The sequence below is a fragment of the Scleropages formosus genome, chromosome 9 (assembly GCF_900964775.1).
Source record: "Scleropages formosus chromosome 9, fSclFor1.1, whole genome shotgun sequence".
Lineage (NCBI taxonomy): Eukaryota > Metazoa > Chordata > Actinopteri > Osteoglossiformes > Osteoglossidae > Scleropages > Scleropages formosus.
The window spans coordinates 6,503,749-6,527,491 of NC_041814.1; the positions used below are offsets into that span (position 1 = coordinate 6,503,749).

Consider the following 23,743-nt stretch of genomic DNA (forward strand, 5'->3'; position numbering starts at 1 on the left):
ATTTGCAGCACACAGTCCAATACATTGTTTACCCTCTCGTTTTGTCTTTAATGTCATATGTCTCAGGTGCTCCATTTTAATGTCTTTTCCTTATGAAATGAAACCTCTAAGTCAGCACAAAAATATCTCAACACACTTAACACTTTGTACTTGCAAGAACATGTAAGGAATTGATGGAATGAGAACTTAGACCTTTTGGTGTCTCTGTTTTACCTCCGTATGTGTCTTGAATGCAGTTGTGAGAAAATGGATGCATAAATCTGCTTTGCTCCCAGTACAATCAGGTAGATCTGAAGTGCGAAATATGTTCACATTTTAGTTTGTCTGTTGCGAATGATGTTAACACTGTAAAAAAAAGCAAATATGGAAAAGCAATAAGGAGAGATTTAATGTTTGTGATGTCTCCTTCTTTCAGCTGGATCCCAGCAAGATCAAAAGTGAAAATTCTTCCAATGTCTTCCCCGTCAACAGAGGTAATAAGGAATTTTGTCATTTTATGTTTTCAAATAGTTAATGTTGCCACTTAGCTTGCATTCATGCGAGGTAATGGTATTTATGTCACTCTAAAAGGGCTTTTGCGTAAAAGCAGTTTTCTTTCTTCCATCTGTCTCTGTGAAAGGTGACTTGTAAGTTGCACTGCCATAAACACTTATCTGTTCCATTATCTGGACTTTGTTTACATGTGACTTGAAGACCGCACCCCTTTGGGGCAGGGGTAGAGCAAACCTTATTCATTAAAAAAAAAAAAAAAAATTAACAAGCTATACCTCTTATGGCATTAACTTACCTCATATGAAGGAATGATAAAAAAATGTCTGCTTTTGTTAGCCAAGCAAGATTTAATCTTTCCACTGATTTTAATTATCACACGTAGCCAACTTTTCACATCCAATAATAATTCCCAGACATCGCATGGTGTATTTATATACAAATGATATTCAGCATAAAGGCAGATTGTCATGCTGAGGACAGACAGGCTGGAGAGAGGAAAGTAGTGGACTCAATTGCAGGTTGATTTTAATCTTTTACCAAGGTTCATAGGACAGGACACAATCGAGGTTAGGGACAGGGAAAGGTCTTTCCAGGCGTGAATGTCACAACACAGACATTCCAAAGTCAGTAGTCAAGGGACAAAAACCAGGAATGCAAGAACACACAACACCCATAAGAAGAAGCCACTGAGACTGCAAAATCTCAAGGGCACTTGACACGTGGACATGGAGCTCCTTTTATTCGTGTCCTGATAATTGAGTGCAGGTGTTGCCGCTCCGCTTGTTCCCGGGGGCGTGACACAGATTAAGTGGGTGAAGCTGAATCTTTGAATCATGAGTCTTTCTATTTGCCCATTGACAGTGAGTTCTCCTGTAGTAATTTAAGTGAAAGGGTACAAGACAAGTTACTGTCTGTTGAGGTATTCAGTCATCACACAGGCACAAAAAAGAGAATTAATGAACTGAATAATACTATAATAATTTAATTAAATAACTGTGGAAGTCTTGAAGAAAGGTTGGTCTATGCCTGATTCTGACACATTTTTGTTAATTGATGTCTTATGATGGACTGACATCCAGTCTGTGGTGTACCCTGTCTGGCCCAGCATCTTATGTATCTGGGATGGGCTCCAAATCACCAAGACCCTGTACTTAAGGTCCATGTCTTTGATATTTTTCCTTACTATCTGAGTTACTTTTGTTGATAGCTAAAATTGAAGTGTTAAGGTTTACTGGAGATGCTCAGACCCTTCTCCTTCTGTGCTGGTTGTTGGGCTGCTTAGAAAATTAAATTATTTAATTCATTGAGTTATCAGAATGATACATTTTTTTCCTAGTGGTTGAATTATCTCAGAAGTTTACAAAATTTATTAAAAATACATCTTTTCTGCTCATTTGTGTATCCTATAATATTTAATAAAAAAAAAAAAAATTGGTGTGGGTATCGGGATTTGTCTGTGTCTTATGCACCTACTTGAACGATGAACCTCGGTGTAGCAAGTGGTAGGGAACAAACTCGGTTTGCTTGAGACTTTCATGTCTGCAGGTATGTCTCCTTCTCCCAATGTAATGCATAAATTGTACTTTTGCTAAAATGTACGTCGCTTTGGACAAAAGCGTCTGCTAAATGAATAAATGTAAATGTAAATGTTAAGCTAGGGGCCTGTACAAAACAAGGTCCCAGGATTACAGAAATTCAGTAAATAGAGAGCAGTATTTGTGTGTATTATAACAGTAAGAAATAATGTTGACATGCTGTTCAGGTTCTCCCATAGTGTGTGAGTGACAGAGAGTGTGTGTTGCACTGATGTATGGATGAGTGATCCAGTGTAAGTAGTGCATCTAGCAGTGTAAGTCACCTTGGTGAATAAGGTGTGTGGGCTGATAACACAACATAGAGTTCATTGGAAGTCGCTTTGGACAACAGTGTCTGTTAAATAAATATGTATACATGTAAATGTGTGCTGCAGAAGGGTACCTTGTGTACAGAAGTGTTACTTCTTGAATTTTTTTATTAGAAAATTGCATTTACTCCACCTTTTTTAAAACAATATTACTTTAATGGGGAAATACATAACTCTGACTATAATCCCAGTTCTGCAGTTGCAATATCAAAAGAATGCCAGTTTAAGTTGTGTCTTTGTATGACAAAGTACCCTGAAATAGACAGAGTTGCTATTCACACTGTACCTTTGTGCTTTGTGCTTCATGAGACAGACCTTACATCACTAAAGCTCTGACTGCACAGGCCACATCTGAAAATATACATTGTAAAAGTGTACACCAAAATCAAAGCGTAACTCTTTCTCAGCACCTCAGCAATTAAGAGATATTGTAGTACATAACATTTTGTACTTCAATTAGACATCTTTTACATAAAAGTCGTGTTCTTTATTAAGGTACCGCATGTGTTACGTAGCAATTGCCCTCATGGGGAATTTTGATAGAGCTCTATAGAGAGATGGGAGCTGGCAGAGAGGGTAAAAATCAAAATTTAATGTGATTTAATTAAGATCGAGTGTTTTTCTGAGCATGAATTGCAATCATAAGCTCCTATTAATCACTGATAAGCTTTCCACTGGAAGCGTGGTGATTGATGATTTTCATCCAGCAGCAGATGAAGTCCGTTATTCAGGCTTTGACATTTAATGCGGTTGCCATGCTGATGCCCAGAGCACGAGCCATTGTGTTTGGTTCGTTTTGTGGGTTTGTCTTTCTGCGTTTTAGCGTTTGCATATCTTTGGCTCCAGTATAGAATTTGTAACTCAAGCTATGCTATATTTTTTCTTTTTTTGTGCACACATACCTACTATAAAAGCTGCTGCATGACAGCAATTTCTTAAAAGTTAGAACTTTTCCAAAGTTAATGGTTTCTATTACTGTCCCATGCAATTTTTATGTTATAGTTTTAAAATGTATAAATGCCAGACCACGTTAATTCCTTAGGAGATATAGTACCCCTTGGCACTTGAAGATTTTATTTACTGAAGAAGACTTAGGTACCCAGAAACTAACAATATTCATTCATTCATTCATTCATTCATTCATTATCGCTGTATAGAGACCCTTCTTCTTATGTAACTTTGTCTTACGTAAATCCGGATTAATGTAAAAAATTCTCTGCATATACATTATTTTTGCATAGTGATTACACAAAACATCTGAAATACGTTAAGAACAAGGCGGCGTAGCCAGACAAGGCAGGAATCTGCGTCTTCTCAGTTCCTGCGTGTTTTGAGCCATGAGCGCATCTCATCTCGTTAGGGTAGGACTTTTTTCTCATGTTTTTTACCCATTTCATTATTCACAATGCCTAGAAAAAACTAGAGAATTATATTTTTTTATACCCGAGTTTGCAACAAATGCCTAGGATAAGCTAGCCTTTGTTGAATTGTGGGAGAGGAGGGAAAATCTGACATACGTAACTTTTGACTTACGTAAGGGGTTGAAGAACAGTTTATTTGCATAAGTTGAGGGGTGTCTGTATATCGAAGCAAAAGGAAATTGACAGTACACATTAACAAGGACATCAAACGGCATGGAACACACTGTGCTAACTTGTTGGTTCAAGGTGCTAAAACGGGTTTTGTAACAGTAATATTGAGCGAGAAGCTTAACCTTATAACTAGCTAACACTTCTGGCTGCACATATCATTGAATAAAAGTGTTCTCTGAGAAACAAATACAGTCCCCATTAAATGGCAACCCTGTGTACAGTACACAGCTTCGTCACATATTTGCTTTATGTCCTGTGACAGACTATCACACACAGTGTCTGAAACCGCTTGTCCCAAGTGGGGTTGCGGTGAGCCAGAGCCTAACCTGGCAACACAGGGAGCAAGGCTAAAGGGGAGGGAACACACCCAGGATGGGATGCCAGTCCGTCACAAGGCACCCCAAGCAGGATTTGAACTCCATACCCACCCGAGGGCAGGACCCGGCCAAACCCGCTGCACCACCATCCCCCCGAAGCAAGCAGAGAGTTGGTCATTAATCCTATATTCAAGCTATTGTGTAATGTTTAAGAGAGCGGGACCCGGCCAAGCCCGCCCCGATTCTTGGGACAAGTGGTTGTTGACGATGGATGGTTACTAAGCTTTGTCGGACGCTTATTAATTAAGAGCATTATTTTTGGAAGTATTCTCACTTGACAGCTTTTTTCCCTAAGTGCCTAAAACTTTCGCACAGTATTGTATAACCCAACTTTTTCCTCTGTTTATTCTTCCCAAGAACTTCAACAGTTCTACAAATACAATGTTACAAAAAGGCCAAGACTTTTCCCTTATTTTTTGTTAACTTTGGCACTGAAAAACCTGTGGTTGGTATTATAAAACTGTGTGAAGGAATGGCACGGACACCACTGTTGCACTCTGCTGGGACATACTTTCTTATTTTGCTGTGTCTGTAAAGAAAATAACCATTTTGAGATGAAATGACTGGGGTCTGCAATCTCAAGAGTGCTTACAGCCAAAGGCGAAACAGAGGAGCTCATAACTGGTGGCATTTAATAGGCAGGCCAGGCTTCTGGTTGGGTACTATCACTATAAATTTCGAGGAAAATGCCAAGCTCTGAAAGACTGTTCACCTACATAATCACAGGCCATAATTTTAAAGTAAGAAATGCCCATTTGTGTTGATTTGCTCTTGGCATATGCACTATGTATGGATATTTTCCAGGCAAACTTGTTTGTATAGTTTGTTCTGTTATTGCTGCTGGTTCGCTTGGTCCATAACTTTTTATGTGACCCTAAGCGATAACATTTACATACATTTACATTTATTCATTTTGTAGATTCTTTGCTCCAAAGTGACATACATCTCAGAGAAAAATTCAATGAGTGCATTCCCTCAACAGAAGGAGAGATTAGGATGCAGACATGTGATTCTGGAGTACAGTCAATTTGTCACATACCACCATATGAGCCAGTATACATCACACATGTAGCTGCAGTGTAGCTACAAAGGCTTATCCATTATTCACACACACACACACACACATTTTCAGAACCGCTTGTCCCTTACGGGGTCACGGGGAACCGGAGCCTACCCGGCAACACAGGGCGTAAGGCCGGAGGAGGGAGGGGACACACCCAGGACGGGATCCATTATTCAACAATTTCTTATTAAAAAAATATTAAACAAACATTGACACATTTATCAAACACTTGTGAGAGTGAGAGGGAAAAAGTGAGTCCTAAAGAAATGAGTTTTGAGACCCTTATTCGACGTAGAGAGAAATTCAGCAGCTGTCAGTGAGAGGGGGAGGTCATTCCAACATATTGGAGCCCAAACCAAAAACCTTTGTGCTTTTGATTTTTGACCTTTTGTGTGTGGGTTCACCAAGCACAGCAGTCTGGAGCACTTTGGCAGATCAAACACGACTTGTGCAGCAGCATTCTGTATCAGCTGGAGAGATTGGATGGCAGAGACTGGAAGACTAGACAGGAGAGAGCTGCAGTAGTCCAGGCAGGATATCTCCATGGTCTGACCCAGGAATTGTGTAGAGTCTATTGTGAGATAGAGGTGGATCCTGCAAACGTTATACAGGATGTATTTGCAGGTCCAGGTTGTGGCTTCGCTATGTTGAGGAAAGATGAACTTGAGTTAGTCAGTACTCCCAGGCTATTATCTGAGGAAGAGGCAAAATGAATGAGTTATCCAGTTTGATAGAGAACTCTCAACAGGTAGACAGGCCAGCTGGGAGGTGAAGGACTTCTGTTTTTGGAGATGAGTGATTATGTGCTTGCCGTGTTACTGTTCTGTATGAGATGAAGAGCAACTGCAAGTTGTTCATCCAAATTTGAAAGCTCTGTGATATACAACCTGTTCTTAATCGTTAATGTTATTATAGGAGGTTGAAAAATTGATTGTATTTCTTGCTTTTGATACTAACAACATATTATCCAAGAATAAAATCCTGTTGATGTTTGCTTTTAATTTTTTTGTTGAAAGTATTGTAGCAACAGTGAAGGGATTGTTAGTCGTGTTGGTGCGCTATATTAGATTTTATTTCACTAGTAAAGGTTAATTTCATTTCTGACATGAAACACTTGTTATATATTGAAAACTGTACATCAAGAGACTGAAGGCTCAGACAGTGATATTTTAGATATTCCCACCACTGGGAAACGGTCACTGTTATACTTCACTTTGATGAGTCATTTATAGCTATTCATTTTTACATAGATGAGTAACCATTTCCAGCTTTCATGAAATTCAGCACCCAATATACTGCATCCTTCTTATTTTCCCTTATAGACCTTCCAGTGTTTATAGAGAACTCAAATGTTCTCGATGTTCTCAAAGTTTTTTCTATTTTCACACTGTATGACGTGGGGAAAAAACCCCTAACCCTTTATATAAAGACAATGATGTAATTCACTCATGTCAAATATTTAGTCAGTTAAATTAGAAAACACAGATTCCAGACTTAGGAGACTGTCCTCTCGTTTATCGCTGTTTTCAGGCCCTGATATTTATTACCATTATATCAGTTTCAGTTTTTTTTTTTTTTTACTGGGTCTGTGCACTGCATTGGTTTTAAATATTTCCAGATCAGCCACAAAAGGGGGATGATGGATGTCCTTAGGCATCAGCAAGGCCTTGTTTAACAATGTTTTAGCCTTTTATTTGTGCTGCTACATAAGACAGTTTTACAATACATTTATTGTCTAGTGGAACATTGGCCACAGTATCATGACATCCTCTGTGTATTTTGAAGTACTTGCCAACGCTGGCCTTGGCTGCTGCTTACCTTGTGTTCTGTGAGTTTAAATGAGTGTAAATGGGTTGTTTTTTCTTTCAGAGCACAAGATACTCACCACTTGGAATTCTAGGCCCTTCACTCAATCACCTAGCTGTGACCTCTTTTTCTCATCCATTCAATCAGTATACCTCACCTCTCTCTGTAGCAGCCTTGAATTTTAATTAAATTGCCATTCGGATGAGCGAGCTCTTTGTGTGTATTTTTGTTAGTGTGCTTCCTTTACATACCCACTGTTCTGCGGTAATAATGTCTAGAGCATCTCAGGTGGTTTTGACTCTTTTTCTGCTGTGCCACTTAGAGACGGCCTTGAGAACAGGGAACATCCTCCTCACTGACTTTCGTATCTTCCTGGCATGAAATCAAATTAAACTATAATCCTGAAAGACTTATAACACATCTTGCCTTCAGCACTTATCTCATTATAATTGTCAGCCTGGTCAAACAAAATCGTCTCTCAAGAGAATAACAGAACATAATGTTCACCCATGGGATTTTCTTTTATATCAGTATGTCATAATATGAAATAAATGCAATGATTGAGCAACTAAGGCTTTCAACACACTTTTATAAAATCCAGGTTCCTCATGCGTAAATCTGATCTGCATCTTTTGCAGTTTGTCACTTGAGGTCCCAGAGCATGGCAAGAAATGTTCATGGTTCTGCTGAACGAGGATTGAATCCTCCGGGTTATTTTACTCATCTGATGTACAGCTGATTGTACTGGTCTGTCATGTGCCTGAAACCTCCTTTTTGCCGGTAGTGCAGATTGCCTTTGCTCCTTTTGCCATTCCCTGGATGGCATCATATGATTTTCAATGTGAGAATAAGGAAATAAACTGGCAGAGAGTCAGAAACTTGGATATATTGTCCTTTACTTTCTGTCTAACCTAAAGGCATTGGAAACAGCTGAAAATGAAGATGGGGGATAATGTGCTCAGTACCCTGAAAAACTTTAACAGTTCAACATATAGTTAATTTACTCGCTGTCAATTTATGTGAATGCTTTGCTTGTTTTATGTTGAGGTTTTTTACTGTACTTTCCAAGTTCATTATTGGATTCCCCTCATGGATTCCACAAAGCAGAAGTCTCTTGGCTTTAGTGCCTCTGACTCACACCCCAGTCAGCACTGCAAGTCACGCAATGCTATGCAGTAGAACTGCATCCTTTACAACAACTACCACATCTCATACCTCTAGCCCCCCGAAACACACATGTGCACCGAAGGTCTGTAGGAAGCACTCATGTGGTAGTTAGGTAAAATGCCTTTGCTGTAATTATGAATTATGACATCTGGAAATGAAATTAGGTCAGAGCTGTAGGCACATGTGCACTGGAAAGGACCCTTTACAGACTAGTTACCTTAAAATTTTAACTGCTCACTCATAACCTCCATACTGTGTTATTAATTTCTTAGTTGCCCACATCCATAGGTGCACACCTTGTCTGAAACCGCTTGTCCCAAGCAGGGTCACGGCAAACTGGAGCCTTACCCATCAACACAGGGCGTAAGGCTGGAGAGGGAGGGCACACATCCAGGACGGGACACCAGTCTGTCACAAGGCACCCCAAGCACGACTCGAACCCCAGAGCCCCCCTCCAGAGAGTGGGACCCAGCCAAGCCCACTGCGCCACCGCACCCCCATACATGCAAATAGTTATACATATGTGAAAGATACAGATATAGACAGTCATTTAGTATGCAACAGAAAAGGCAGAACTGTGACTGTAGATAGGATTTTGTTTATGGACAATATCAACTTCAACTGTAAATCAGTTAATCACTAATACAGTGTCAGGGAAAAATTACATTGGTTCCAGCCAGACTAATAATCGGTACTAGTCACCCAGGTCAAATTATTATTGTATACTTGTTCCAGCCACTCAGCTACCTGCATCTGTGTGTTCACAGAATAGTACACAACACTTGATGGTTGGCTCATGTGTGGTATGGTCTGCAAAAGGCAGCTACAGTTCTGTAGCAACCCTGCAATGCAGTAACTTTCATAAGTGTGGAAAACACTTGGCTGTAGAAAGTCAAAATCTTCTATTATTTTGGTACTAGTTTGTGACAAAACAGCTCAGTTCTTTATTGTCCAACCCAGTGTCTGAATACTGTCTATTTCATGAAGCACTGATTTTACGTCTTTGTTTGTGGATCTGTCTATTTGAACTCAACACCTAAGCATCAAAAAATGTACACTTTTTCCAGTTTCAGCCCTTTTCAGCATATTGGCCTGTGCATCAACGTGGAGAAAGCAAACACAAATGGCACTGCAGGCTTTATAACACAGTAGGACCAACACGTCACATCAGTGAAAACATACCCTGCAACTCTGTGTTTTCACCATACATTCACTACACACACACACACACATTTTCAGAACCGCTTGTCCCATACGGGGTCACGGGGAACCGGAGCCTAACCCGGCAACTCAGAGCGTAAGGCTGGAGGGGGAGGGGACACACCCAGGACGGGACGCCAGTCCGTCGCAAGGCACCCCAAGCGGGACTTGAACCCCAGACCCACCGAAGAGCAGGACTGTGGTCCAACCCACTGCGCCACCGCACCCCTTCCCCATACATTCACTATTTTGTATAATTTTATAAAACAGAAAAGTCACAGGCTAAAAGTGAAATCAGTTCAGAGCTGTGTCTTTTGTAATGTGGTGAACAACTCTGCAGAGGTTTTACCTAAGGTGACTCAAAGCAATCTATCACTGGGAGACTGTAAAATGAGTAAGTGCAATTCAGAGCCTTGCAGTAGAATTCTGAAATTCATTATTACACATCTTCATTTTTTAAAAGAAAATGTTAGGTTTCCAGCAAAGCTTAAGGAGTCTCTGAAAATTAATGCTCATTAATTAATGAAATATTATACAGCAAAGAACACTCTAACAAAACGATAATCTTGATGAGGTCTCAACTTTTCAGTCTGCCTATGGTTTCATTCAGTCACAACTTATTACAGACAGCGGGACAGTCTGCAAAGTAACTGAGACACTGCTGTCTGAGTATCACATTAACAAAGAACAGCAGGGTGGTAAATGGAAACTGGAGTGCGGGTGTTTTGACTAACCACTTTCTGCTTGACCATCTATGGAAGTTCTGCTTGCACAGTTGTACAAAGTTGAGTTTATCCACAGTACATAAATTTGATACTCCAAACATTTGCTGTGGGTTCAATGTAGAAAGAGCTGCGGTGTTGGCTCTTGAGTAGCTATACTAGTAAATTCAGCTCCTTTTAAATGTGCTGCACCTCAGAGCTTGGTTTCTTGTCATCCACTGCTTGTGCTGTCGAGATCCAGAAAGCCACACTTTTCAACCGGAGTGGGGTTGAAGATAGTCAGAGTTTTTCAGTTGGAGAGCAAGGAGAAAAATCCATACTCATATAGTCAGTTATTCATTATATAAATAGAAATAAATGGGTCGCTAAGGAAAAGGGGATGTGGAAGTTAGTGCCAGCTTTTATACATTTGATAACTAAGAGCTTTTGGCTTCTGCTTAGAGGTGTCAGACGTCCTGTGTTGTGGTGCGTGAATTTCGCACTTTCCACATTGACTGATACATCTTGTTCCAAACAGGTGTTTAACTAATACACAGAAGTGCCAGTTATAACTTCCTGTGTTTTTCAAAGATTCAAACAACCTAAAAAAATAATTCCCACCTTTTAAGGAACTTGCTGGGTGCTATGGGAAAACCTTTTATTGCTTTTACAACATAAATTCTCTATTTATGAAAGTAGACACAATATTGTCATTGGCACATGAGCAAGAATTTTGATATAATCTCAGTTACAGCGACAGCTATACAAATGTCCTTTTATGTAGAATAGTAGCTCTCAGTATGTATTAGTTATAAATGATATCTGACATTAAACATTTTAATGCGTGATTTTCTGAAGCAGCATAAGCAGACTGGAGGTAAGAAAAAGAAAAAGTGTCCAAATTGTATCCACATTGCAGGTGCATTTATTTTTGAAGAACAGTGTTGAATATCTTGCAGTGATAGAAATACGGATACTTAACTTGATTTTTACCACAAAAATAAATTAACAGCTCTGTGACCCAGTGTTATGAATAAAACAATGCACTGAGGGCATTACAAAGCAGTGTAGTAGGACTACTGTTTAGAAATTCATTGTATCTAAGGCCAGTGTGTATAACACATATTATGGACTAATGAGGACAAAACCTGGCTACCTCAGAAAATGTTTAACTTGCAGTCTAATAAGTTTACATTTGTTTATTTAGCAGATGCTTTTGTCAAAAGCAACTTCCAATGTACTCTATTTAGTGTTACCAGTCCACATGCCTTATTCACCAAGGTAACTTACACTGGGTCACTCATCTATACATCAGGGGAACACACACTCTTTTTCCCCTCACACACACTACAGGTGAACCTGAGCAGCATGTCTTTTGACTGTGGGAGGAAACCAGAGCACCAGTAGGAAACCCATGTGGAGGAGATGCAACTTCCACACAAACTGAGGGGGGAATTGAATCCACATTCTCTCATACCACCTGGGCCCTGTAAGACAGCAGCACTACTCATTGTGCCACCTGAGTTTATGTTTAGAAAAGCTGAAGCATGCATTCAGGTTGCACCGTCTGTTGCAATCAACTGCTGTCTCATAGGATTCACTTTATTTGGCCTTTGGTCTGCATGGACAGAATATGAAAAATTCAAGAGGAAACAGTGTTGCACCTGGATTTAAAAAATGTTATCATATTACTTGGGTGCTAAGCCATACGCCCTGCTAAAAGGACTGAAGAATGGTTTTATGAATGGACACACAGATAAGTAAATAAATATATACACTATATATACAGTTTCTCTGATTGACATGGTATGCCATTGTCTCTTTAGTTCTCCCTCTGGTGGCCTTAACTCAGGAACTACAGCTGAAAATATATTAAAGTATGGAAAACAAAAAAATGCAGTTGGTCTCCAAGTAACAAACTTCTAGCCGATACAAACTTTTTGGAGAAGTATTTAAGAAGGTCTGAGGAGTCAGACAGATAGCAATCATGAATATGCCTTAAGCTCTGCCTTACAATTTCCAGTAGCGTGTGGAAGGGGGGTGTGTCAGATGCATTTCATTTCATTGCAGGCCTTATAGGATCATGGCACCTGCCATGGGCTGCTTTTCTACGTTGTATTTGTGTAACAACAGAGGATATGACTAGCAGAGTGGGAGAGCACTATTTATAGTCATCATAAGTTATTAAGGCTACATCCACCTATACTCCTATAGTGCAGTATACTGATTCAATAATCAATATTTTGTATATTGATTCAGTATTGTCTCATTGTTGGCCTGCATGTTTAACTCCACTGTACTACTGTAACTGAAAACTTAACCATTTTGAAATGATGAAATATAATTCAAAAGAAGGACCACTATTGCACCATGACATATCTCCATTTTAGTGACAGTGTATTGCTACTTGGTTCCTGATGTCCGACACCGCTTAGCTGGAACAACTGTGACAAAGTTTGGAGTGAGCAACTGAACAGTGGCGAGTTTTAGAAGAGCATTGAAATGAGTGCCATTGAGCTGAGAACAATCTCGTAACATTCCGCTTTGACCACACGGTCAGTGTTGCAAACATCGAGGTCCAGGGACAAAACTGTAGAAACATGCACTTTATTGCACCTTAACATGCCTCAGCAGCAAAACTTGACAAAGGCGTGCACACCCCAAGCAAACATCCAGAACTGTGCAGAGGTCATCAACAAAAACAAAATTCCCTCAAAGGTTTCTACATTACCATTTGTCATAACTATAAACTTAAACATGCAATGAACAATGAGTGCATATTACAACAATGACAGTATATAGCATTAAACTTTGCACAAGCACTGTTAAACCTGAGTGCCAATACATGGTGGCTGGTATGCACGTTTTTAATGGTGGGTTTGTAGATTTGGCCACAGGTAGCATGGTGGTAAAAGCCACTGCTTTTGGACTCAGATGCTGCTGGTTTGAATCCTTCCTCCTGCTGTAGTACCCTTGAACAAGGTACTTACCCTGAATGAGTTTAACTGTTAAGTTAGTTATTAATAGACTAATAGAAAATGACCTGGGTGTATGATGGGTAAATCATACTCTAAGTAGTTTAATGATGTAAGTCACAAAGGAAAGTGCCGGCTAAATGTAAATGTGCGCTAGTTTAAAATAAATCAATGTAAACGTGTGGTGACTTAGTAACCATCGGGGAGAATTGTGTTGTCGTAACTGACCTATGTACAGTTCTGTGTGTTCTGGAGCTCCGGATGTTAATATTTACTACCAAGATATGCCGAGACCCAATAAAGCACATGCCCCTGGAATCCCGTCTCCTGACGCCATCGTTAATAGCACTGCTGCCGACAGTGCAGTTGAGGCACGATCTTGCACAATACCGATCTGGTGGGTAAACTATTGTGCGGCATTTCACACTATGGCTACGTAACAGCCTGCAATTTTGCATAGGCAGATTAAGTAATTGTTTTCAATCATTAGTGCTAGTTCACATAGCACATAATTACAGTGTTTGGTACTACCCAAATGCAGCTGGTTTGGCCGGGTCCTGCTCTCTGGCGGGTCTGGGGTTCGAGTCTCACTTGGAGTGCCTTGTGACGGACTGGCGTCCCATCCTGGGTGTGCCCCCCCCCTCCCCCAGACTTGTACCCTCTGTTGCCGGGTTAGGCTCCGGCTCGCTGCGACCTCGCTCGGGACAAGCAGTTTCGGACAGCGTCTGTGTGTGTGTGTGGGTAGTTCCCAAATGTCTCACCCAGTCATCATGCAGGCAGGACAAAAAAGCTGCGCCAGGCCGTATGTTTGACACCCCTGGACATAGATGGTGGAAAAAAGCAAACAAAGGGTAAACAACCTTTAGATGATCCTGTGCTTTATACATGTACCAGTTCTGAGCCATCAGTGAAGTGCTACCTCTCCACCATCCTGCACCTCCGAGTTAATATCTCCTGCTTCAAGTTAGTTAACAGGTGTTGTCAGCATGTGAAGATAAATAACATACAGCTTACACTGTTTTTTAAGAATCTTATGATTTTACTTATTATTATGCTTGTATTTGGTATTAGTAAATTTTGTGCAATATGTGGGGTAACAGTAGTGATTGAGGAGCAGCAGATGAGCACCAACCCCCTGGTCTAGCTCTGCATCAAGATTCTTTATTAGGCTTTCTTATTTACACTGTGTCCAAAATTCTCCTGCAAGGGAACTCCAAAAGCCCAGGCACATGCATGAGACATCCAGGTCCACTAAAGGGAGGGGCTGTCTTCTTCCTTGCTGTCTGCAGTCTGCTCAGTAGGAGAGAGATAGTCCTCACTGTTGTCGCCCATCACAGAGCTGTCCGCATTGCTCACGTTTCTATCTACGTTTATTTATTTAGCAGGTACTTTTCTCAAAAGCAGCTTACAACAAACAAAAGTACATTTCACCAAGAGACTGAGAGATACGGATGCAGACATGCAGTTCTTGATGTCCAATACCACCATTTTGCAAGCACTCGTACCATGACTACCTGTGTATTGAACTGATGACAAGCCCCTGGCCCACACCATGTCACAAGTCTCAATCCCAGTTCAGTTTATAAGTAGGGGACCAATTATACAGTTATCTAGCAACATTTTTTATTGTATTAGTTTTTCAAAGTTTACAACTCCAAATGTTACATAACCTATTATTTTCACATTATCAATTTCTGTAACAACTCTGTCAGTTTAAACTTGAAATCTGATTAAATGTTATTAACAGTCTCAAGTTAATTCCCTATATTTGTGATTTTAATGATTCAGTGCTTTGGGACAAAGTATAAATGTGTGAAAGTATTTTATAATCGCTAGAATAGAAATGTTTACCATTACTTTGTAATTGTTTTGCAGAGACAACAGGACTCTCTGGGCCATTGCATGCCCAAGTCTGTCCCCATTTCTGCTCATGGTTATGTGGTCAGGAGAAGGTTTTCCGGATCCATATACCTACCACATCTCTCTCGCCGACATTCCACCCAGGATGCTCGGAAGGTGCTTGACTATGATGCCCTCTCCAAGTTGGCTAGGCTGGGGGCTAAGAGCTTTGAGACTATTACCGATCCTCCATCAGAAGGAAGGTAAAACAATAGCCTTTTTTCACATTTTTTCAAGATGGAACTATACTCATCTTCTCTCTAATACGCTTAGGTGGCGAGCTTATGAACTTTATACCATAAATGTTGGTGAGGCACCCGCCTTATATCTTATGCTTTTTGGAGAGAATCCAAACCACTGCAACCAAGCACTGGGTCAAGTGATTACTGACCAGGAATCAATCAATTAAAATATAAAATTAAACAAGCTAAAAAGAATAACAAGCGAAAAAGAATAATTTTGTTACAAATATCTTGGTGTTGGGGACATTGAGGGGCAGTGGGTTTGGCCCAGACCTGCTCTCTGGTGGGTCTGGGCTTTGAGTCCTGCTTGGTGTGGCCTGCGACAGACTGGCGTCCCGTCCGGGGTGTGTCCCCTCCCCTCCAGCCCTGCACCTTGTGTTGCCAGGTTAGGCTTCGGCTTGCCACGACCCTGCTCAGGAGAAGTGGTTTCAGACTGTGTGTGTGTGTGTGTGTGTATCTTGGTATTATCATGTATAAAATTACTTTTGATTTTGCTATTTTAATTTATTTTAGGTGACATTTTCAGCTTATTTAATTGATATTCAGTGGTAATTTCACCCCGTTACAAAAGGGATGTGCCTTACAGCATGATTTTACAAAACAAATTAATCTTGTTATGTGAGGAATGGGTTCATTTGCTTTTCGGCAGTGAATCTTCAGCATTTTGTTTGTATTTCAAAAACTTCCTTATGTTATTCAGTTCTGTATGATACGACTCATATTTTAAGAGGAATTATAACTTGGCGCTTTTTTCTCTGGGTTCTTCCTAAGTTTATTTACATGATGGAGTTTTACATCTTTTCTTTAGAATAAAGGAGGTGTGGGTGCTGTTTCAACAAATTTCATAAATAAGAAAACAAATTAAATTTCTTACAATTATATTTACTGATTTTCTCTGTCCATTGTGGCGCTCTAGTTTGTTTTGGTTATTTTTTATGATGCTGTCAAAAATTGTTAATTAATCCCAAAATACTGCTACAGTTCTATTTGAATACATATGGTTACCAGATGAAGTCACAGATTCAAAAACAATATATAATGAAGCATCTGTGGAAGATGCTGGTCTGAAAACTAGTTAATCTTTTAGCTTAGATAGCTTGGCTGCCTTGCCCTCAAGGAGTAAACTTAGAGATCCTGGCTTTATTAAATCAGTCCCCCTCTCCAAACTGGCTATTTGATGTATCTGTATCATTATAACATTTGTCATTCACACAGCAAAACAGGCTGTATTCAGGAAGAGTAATGTAAGTCCACATTTAAATGCTGCTGTTATTTTCTTTTTCGGCTGATGGCTGCTAGAACAGCAATCCTTCACAGGATGTTTGTTTGTGTATCCATATATTCCGGCCATCTGTGACTCCGGATGTGGCAGCCGCCTGGCTAATGCACAATGTTGACGTGCGAGTTGAAGGCCATGGACCGACTTTCTTGAGACGCGGGGGTGAAGTCGGAGTGCACTGAGGGAAGCTGGGTACTTAGTAACCCACTCCTTCTCCTTTCCGAGACAGAAATTTAAAATGAATATGTACTGTCTGTCAGTTCCATTAAGAAGAGAGGGACTGATGATAGGAGAGAATTGCAGATCGCTGAGATGAAGGTCGAGGCTGTGTTCCCTTAACAACCTGACATGTCTGCGGACAGATTGAAAGGCCACGCTGACCTACATGAATCAGGCAATAGTCAAATTTAGGCTTATTTCATACTTCTTTTGCTGCAATGGTATATAATTGCAGTGCGTGCAAAGCTTCTTGGGACAGTTTCTGGAAAAAAATGTCAATGCTGTATAACTACTAGGAGCACCATGATTCTTTCCATTCCCTCCTTCCATCAAAACATGTCTCCTTCATTTTGCCTTAGATGCTTACACAAGCTGGGATTTCATATATATATATGAAATATATATATATATGTGTTTATATATATATAATCTCAGAAGGGTGCAACCAGTCTAGGTTTGAAAATCGTGGGTGGTTTCTACTAATTAAACTGACAGAACAAGAATGGCATTTCTTTGTAGCCTAAGAAACTATGAGGCGGACAGACATAAAATTTTAAACGAATCAATGAAGTGTATGTATTATTAATACTTTCGTTGAAGTAATGAAATGGCGGAATCTCCACACAGGTCACAGGACGGAGACCTTTTTTACTTGGCCACCATTAATGATTAAGAGCGGGGGGGAAGCAGTCGTGGTGTCGCATCGGTGCTGCACGCTGGTTACACTGGACTCTTGGGGGGTCTTTATTAACATCGTGACCAGACAAGTACATTGTAAATAAACCGGAGAAGGTGATGCACTTTCAGCTGAAGTCATACATCCGAAATGGGTTGTAATAATGATTCGGGGTTTTCTCAGTGACGCCACCCGAACTCTTTAAAAATCCTCACTCACACACGGAACACAGTGCCTGTCTGAGCACTTGGTGAAGAAGAAGCTATCGTCACGACTAAAAGCTATTTTAAATGACAAATATTAATCATCAGCTGTTAGTCAGAAAGAAGCGGAAATAGTTGTGTGAGCAAACTACTTGTGCAGCGAAGAGTTCAAGGATAGGCTACTCAAAGAATGGCACGTGATGAGAATGGCATTTTTTAAGTTTATTGATTTCATGTCATAGTTCTCGGTTTTCTCGCATTTACTGGAGGAGCTGCGCGCGCGCACGTGAGTGAGTGAGTGAAAAACTCTCCTCGGTGAGGCGCTCGGTAACTTTGCAAGCAGCCGACTGTCCGTTCAGCACCGCTTATCACGCGGACAGCTCGTAGCGCGACAAAAGCAGAGGCGCGGTCGTGTAAATTGGCGCCTTCGCTCGTCTCGTCAGGTTTCCCTCGCAGTTCGAGTGTGTGTGTGTGCTCGTGTCTGTGTGCCTCCGACCGGGAAACGGGAAAGCCGCTGACTTCGGAGGAAAGTGCGGCTTGCGCGGGGATGGAGCTGGCCGCTCTTAGCCGAGAGGGAGCCGGTTTGGCCAAACCGCCCAAGCACCTGTGGCGGCAGCCGAGGACGCACATCCGCATCAAGCAGCGCTTCCACTCGGACACGGAGCGCTACCTGTCCCGCGGCCGGACCACCGAGAAGCACCGGCCGGGGCTCAAAAAGCCGCGCATGTCCTGGCCGTCCTCCTTCCCCAAGCCGCGGTAATGCGTTTCTTCTGCCTCTGTTTTGTCCTACACCCCACACACTGCTGCTGGAGCACACACATCTTTTCTAAGGAGCTCTGGAAACGAACGGCTCCGACTCCGAGCCAAGCGCTCGCACTTCTTCATGACATGTTATTCCGGTCCTTTCTCGCAAGTATTTCATATTATTATACACGCTGCTGTGTCACAGTGCCTGAGTGGTGAGAGGACGTGGGTTCGATCCGCTCAGTCTGTGTGGAGTTTGTATGTTCTCCCATCTGTGTGGGTTTCCTCCGGGTGCTCCGGTTTCCTCCCAGTCCAAAGACATGCTGCTCAGGTTCCACCATAGTGTGTGAGTGACAGAGAGAGTGTGTTCCACTGATGTATGGATGAGTGACCCATCGTAAGTAATGTATCCAGTAGTGTAAGTCACCTCGTCGGTGAATAAGGTGTGTGTGGGCTGATAATACTATATAGAGTTCATTAGAAGTCGGTTTGGAGAAAAGCATCTGCTAAATAAATAAATGTAATTATATTAACCGTTTTATCAAATTTTATTGTAACTTAAGCCCCACGCTTTGATATTGTGTTTCTGTGGTGAGGTACCTCAGATGTGGTTGTGTGTAAGTCCCAGAGACACACACGGAGTTTGCAGTACACACCTTTACATGTTTCACCTATTTTTCTCTACCATCCTCTTAAGTTGTACTGGCTTTGTACTTCATCCCTGGGGATCATCTGAAGTAAGCAAGGCAGGTTTGCTCAAACAGAATTGATGTTTCTTCTTGGGGAGATTTGTATTCTCAATCTTAGACATACTAAAGCTTTGAGAGTTGTTAAAAGAAAGGTTGCTTAAATGCCCACAGCAGACTGACATGCTTCCAGAAATGAGACAACCTGCTGTTTGTGTAGACACACTGAATACAGGAAAGCTCCTCCATTCAGGAACGTGAATGGTTTGTGTACACTTTGCTCTCGCGCTCTCTTGTCACCCTTACAAGCATACGTTCCTCAGAAGAGGGGAAGCAGGAATCTCTGCAGACATCTGTGAATATGAATCTGTAAAACAAGAAAGGAAAAAGACCCCATTGAAGAGCTCATCTTCCATAGTTTGTTCTTTTTTTGTACCAAAAAAGTACTAGGACAAAAACTAGACCAGAACAATGTTTTTCCTACAAATAGAAATTTTGTTTAAGAAGTATCAAGTTGATTCTGGGTATATAACTAGACTTCTTCCATAAGACAGATGAACATTTTGGCCAACAGTTTGGTCTAATAAACTATGGAATTATAATTGTTGAATAGCTCTTTTGTCGTTACGAGGATCTAGCTGAGATGACCGACACTCAGTATGTAGGTCAAATTTTTCTGAACTACAACATTATTTTCTCAGTTTGCTTTTCAAGCATGCTGTATAGCCGTAATCCTACTTCTGTAAATCAACTCCTCTTTTAACAGAATATTAAAACCTATATACTTAATACATTTTTTTAAACTTCTTGTACGTTTTGTTTTGTGCCCCTTATAATAATTGAATGGTATCCCGCGTTAGATTTTAAATATGCATAGATGTGACAAAGAGGTTGTGAAAATGTTGTTTGTTTTTTTGGCACTGGGATATGAATGGATGAAAATTATGGAACTGAGGATAGGAACAGAGATGTGAGTCAATGCTGACTTTATTTATTTATTTATAAATGATTTCTGTTGTCCCATGACATTTATTTTCCACACTGGGTGACTCACTGGCATACATATTTGCAAGGTAGAGAGATGAACTTGACTCCTCTTAGTCTAAATTGTAAGGGAGACCTGAATAAAAATGTAAAAACACAGCTCTCCCATTAACATAACTAAAAATATAGAAAACACAGTCCCCCACTGGAAACTCAAAGCTCCTTGGTGTTATTCTAACACTGGTATTTTTTTTCTCTCGTTCAAATCAAGAGGTGACATCTGGCTATATGGGCTTCTGCACATTGGGGCGAAGGCTGTTGTTAGGTAGCACCGTACTGCGATTAGGTCCGACTCAGAGGGTAGCTGCCCAGGCGTGCAGGCTGGATAGGAACCATCTCTCAGCGTTCACAAGCTGGTACTCTGCATGGGGGTCATCACTGCCGCTTGTGGGAAGAAAGACCCATATGTCTCAGAGCCTGAGTGCCGCAGTGTTGCCCAAAGGGTTTGCATGTGTTGGCCACAGTTTTACATTGAAATAGCAAGGATTAGCTGTGGTGTTGCTATGGAACCCATCTGTCTATCAGGACAAAACACAGATAGATTGCAGCTAAACAGAAGCTGATGGACAACAGGGAACAGAATGTCAAATCAACTTTACACCACTTTTCTAATAAAAATTTGCACATTGAATTTACTCTGAGGATTTATAAAAGGAAATTAATAAATTAAAATTTTGTAAAATGTTGTTTTCAAATACAGAATGCCATATGTTGAGCTCTGGCCTGGTTGCTATTACTTTGAAATTATTGGCAAATTTTTATTTTGTTTTATTCTTCTGTGTCACACATTGCTTTATTATAACTTGCTGCATAAGTTCTGAGTACTCACCTACATGAGGCAAAAAGTTGTGTAGGATGCACCCTGTAGGGTCCCAAGGACAAATTGGACAGTTTGTTACAAAGACACACACCAACGTGACCTCAGTCGCCACTTTCACACCTGGGGACAATAACTCACCCTGTTTTTCACAGTCTGAAAATGGAGAAGGCTGGTCACTGAACAAACAGACTGCATTTATATACTTAACTTAAATGGATAATCAAGGTTCCACACTGGGACTAATCTGCAACATCTGGAGGAAACAGGCAGTTGATTCTTGTTATGTCACTGTGGAATTGCGGTCTTACTGTTAAATTCAGCACTTAGGAATAATCATAGCAATGTGTTTTCAGTTTTCTCTCAGTGGATATGCAATCACTGTCTTCCTGTTATAGTGTCACTTTCAGCGTGAACATTTTCATACAAACTATTGTTTTGACTTTGCTCTACTTACGTTAAGCAATGGCTTATGTTTGTTACCAGTCTGATTCACTGGAGGGCTCAGTCAAATGTTGTAAGTTATTTTAATTTTCAAGTCACATTTCACCTGTGTGACTATGTGAACAAGAGAGTACATTTAACAGATGTCTGGCAGCTTGTGCCTGTTTAATCCAAGCATAAATATTAAGCTCTATCTTAACAATAACCTTCATTTATATCATTGATACATTTAATTTTACATTTATGTCACGCTGAGCATTTAAGCAGTTGAAGTTAGTGTGTTTTATGTTTTGCTTCTCTTTTATACAGTAAAATATGTAATCAGATTCAGTGATCATGTATTAAATCCCTTTCGGAACATATGTTTAATTTAATGAGCTGTTTAAGTTGTTTGGTTACAGTCATTACATTGACAATTCAATTTCTTCATTTTGCAGGCGGTTCTTTCCGTAGTGACATACATCTCTGAGAATGATACGAAAATGCATTGCACCAACAGAAGGAGAGAACATTTCCATTTATTACTGAATATATATTACTGTGACAGTTACAATAACAGTTTTTGGCTAAACCAAGAAAATACAATACTGTGTTGTGTTGTCTGACTGTTGGTTTTTACAGTTTGAATAACGTATGAAGCCGTCCATCTTTTCACTTCTCTTTATTGACTGCTGCTGGGAGTTTCCTTTGAAAACAGTGTGCAGGAATGGATGTGTTCAAGGACAAGAAAATGCTTCATCATGTTGGGTAAATTAACCAACCTATTTTTGTTTGATTCATCATTTGAAGCTATTCAGTCAGTATCCCATAATCCTTTGGCATCTCACTGACTTCCTCTTTTTTGAACATTGCCAGTTTCACTGCCTGTCATGGTAATAACCTCTATGAAAAGAGGTACTTGTGTAAAGAAATTGCTGTTCTTTGCCTCTTAGATCTGGCACTAGAAGTCATATCACTGGCATATACCTTAACGCCCCTTTTCTCTTTGTTTTTAATCACTATTCATTCAGTTGGTGCTGTTTTACACACACATTAAAACCATAGCACAGTACTTTCCACTGCTGAAACTATAAATTTTTTGTGGATTGTTTATAGTGAAGGTTGGCTTGATGAATTTTCTTTATGGGGCAAACTTAACAATCCCTTTGTGTCCATTTATTTCAAATGTAAAAGGAATCCAGAATTTTTCCAGTGTTTGAAAATGACAGTGAGATATAAAGGGCCATCTGTGCAGTTTAGCAGCAAACCACTTCTTTTTACCATAATCATATATTTTGCTGTAGGAGGCTGGCACTTATTGCTGGTAGTCTGTCTTTATGGATTACAGCTGCGTCTCACTTTGTTTGGTCGTATTTCTTCTATGAAGTGGCAGTGCAATCGAAATGCAAACCAGCACAGATATAATGATTTTTAAGATGGAGGACTGGATGCAGCTTGTCTCTCAGAGTAGTGGAGTCATTTGTTACCCTCTGGCATCAACACATTACTGAAGAGAGGCTGCATTTTATGCACTGTTTCTAATATTTTAGAAAGAAAATTGAGAAGTCCTTAATTTGCCAGGGGCTATAAGTGAATTTACAAAACAGGATAGAGGGTGCTTAATGTTAACAAGCCTGTATGCATTGTATTCTCCAAAGGCCAAAAATGCCCACGTTATTCGTCTCGTTATCTTTCAGTTTTTATTGTGATGATGCTCTGTTGAATTGCACAAAGGAAAGTTTTCCATAATCTTTATTCCAGCATATCTAACAAAATGCAACATTGTACTGTATTTTGTATATTTATTTTTGGGAATTAAGTCTATTAGATGAGGCAACTAACTGGGACAGCTGAAAAAAATACAGTCATATCTCACGATATGCCCATTTGGGTAACAAGAATTCAGATTCAGATGTTTCATTTAATATCTCTCCTTCTGCTTAAAAGGAATTTCTTTGCATTTGTCATCACTGTTTTTGGATTTTACATACCTCCTAGTGCTGTTAAGTTCTCACTCTCTGTTATCTTGCTTGTTTGCTAGTTTCACCTGATACACAGTGGTAGTCATGACCCCAGTATTGTCATGGCGAACAGAGGACATGGCGGAGGCTGGACCCAAGTGCAGGATTGTTTATTTAATACCAAAGGACTAGGCTTGTTCCCGTGATCGGGGAATGGGTGTATGGTCAGTTGATCAGTGAACTGGACAGAGGCGAGGGTCCAATGTCATGGTTG

At 40.3% G+C, this 23,743-nt stretch overlaps 1 protein-coding gene across 1 annotated transcript in view; it reads left to right on the plus strand.

Moving 5' to 3' along the window:
* The first annotated feature begins 18,095 nt into the window (after positions 1 to 18,095).
* The window catches only part of pde4cb (phosphodiesterase 4C, cAMP-specific b), an 88,637-nt gene continuing 82,989 nt past the window's right edge, over positions 18,096 to 23,743 (plus strand). The window contains exon 1 of the mRNA XM_018745897.1: positions 18,096 to 18,550. Within this exon, the coding sequence (XP_018601413.1) occupies positions 18,342 to 18,550 (209 nt within the window). The 5' untranslated portion in view covers positions 18,096 to 18,341. The remainder of the gene's footprint in view (positions 18,551 to 23,743) is intronic.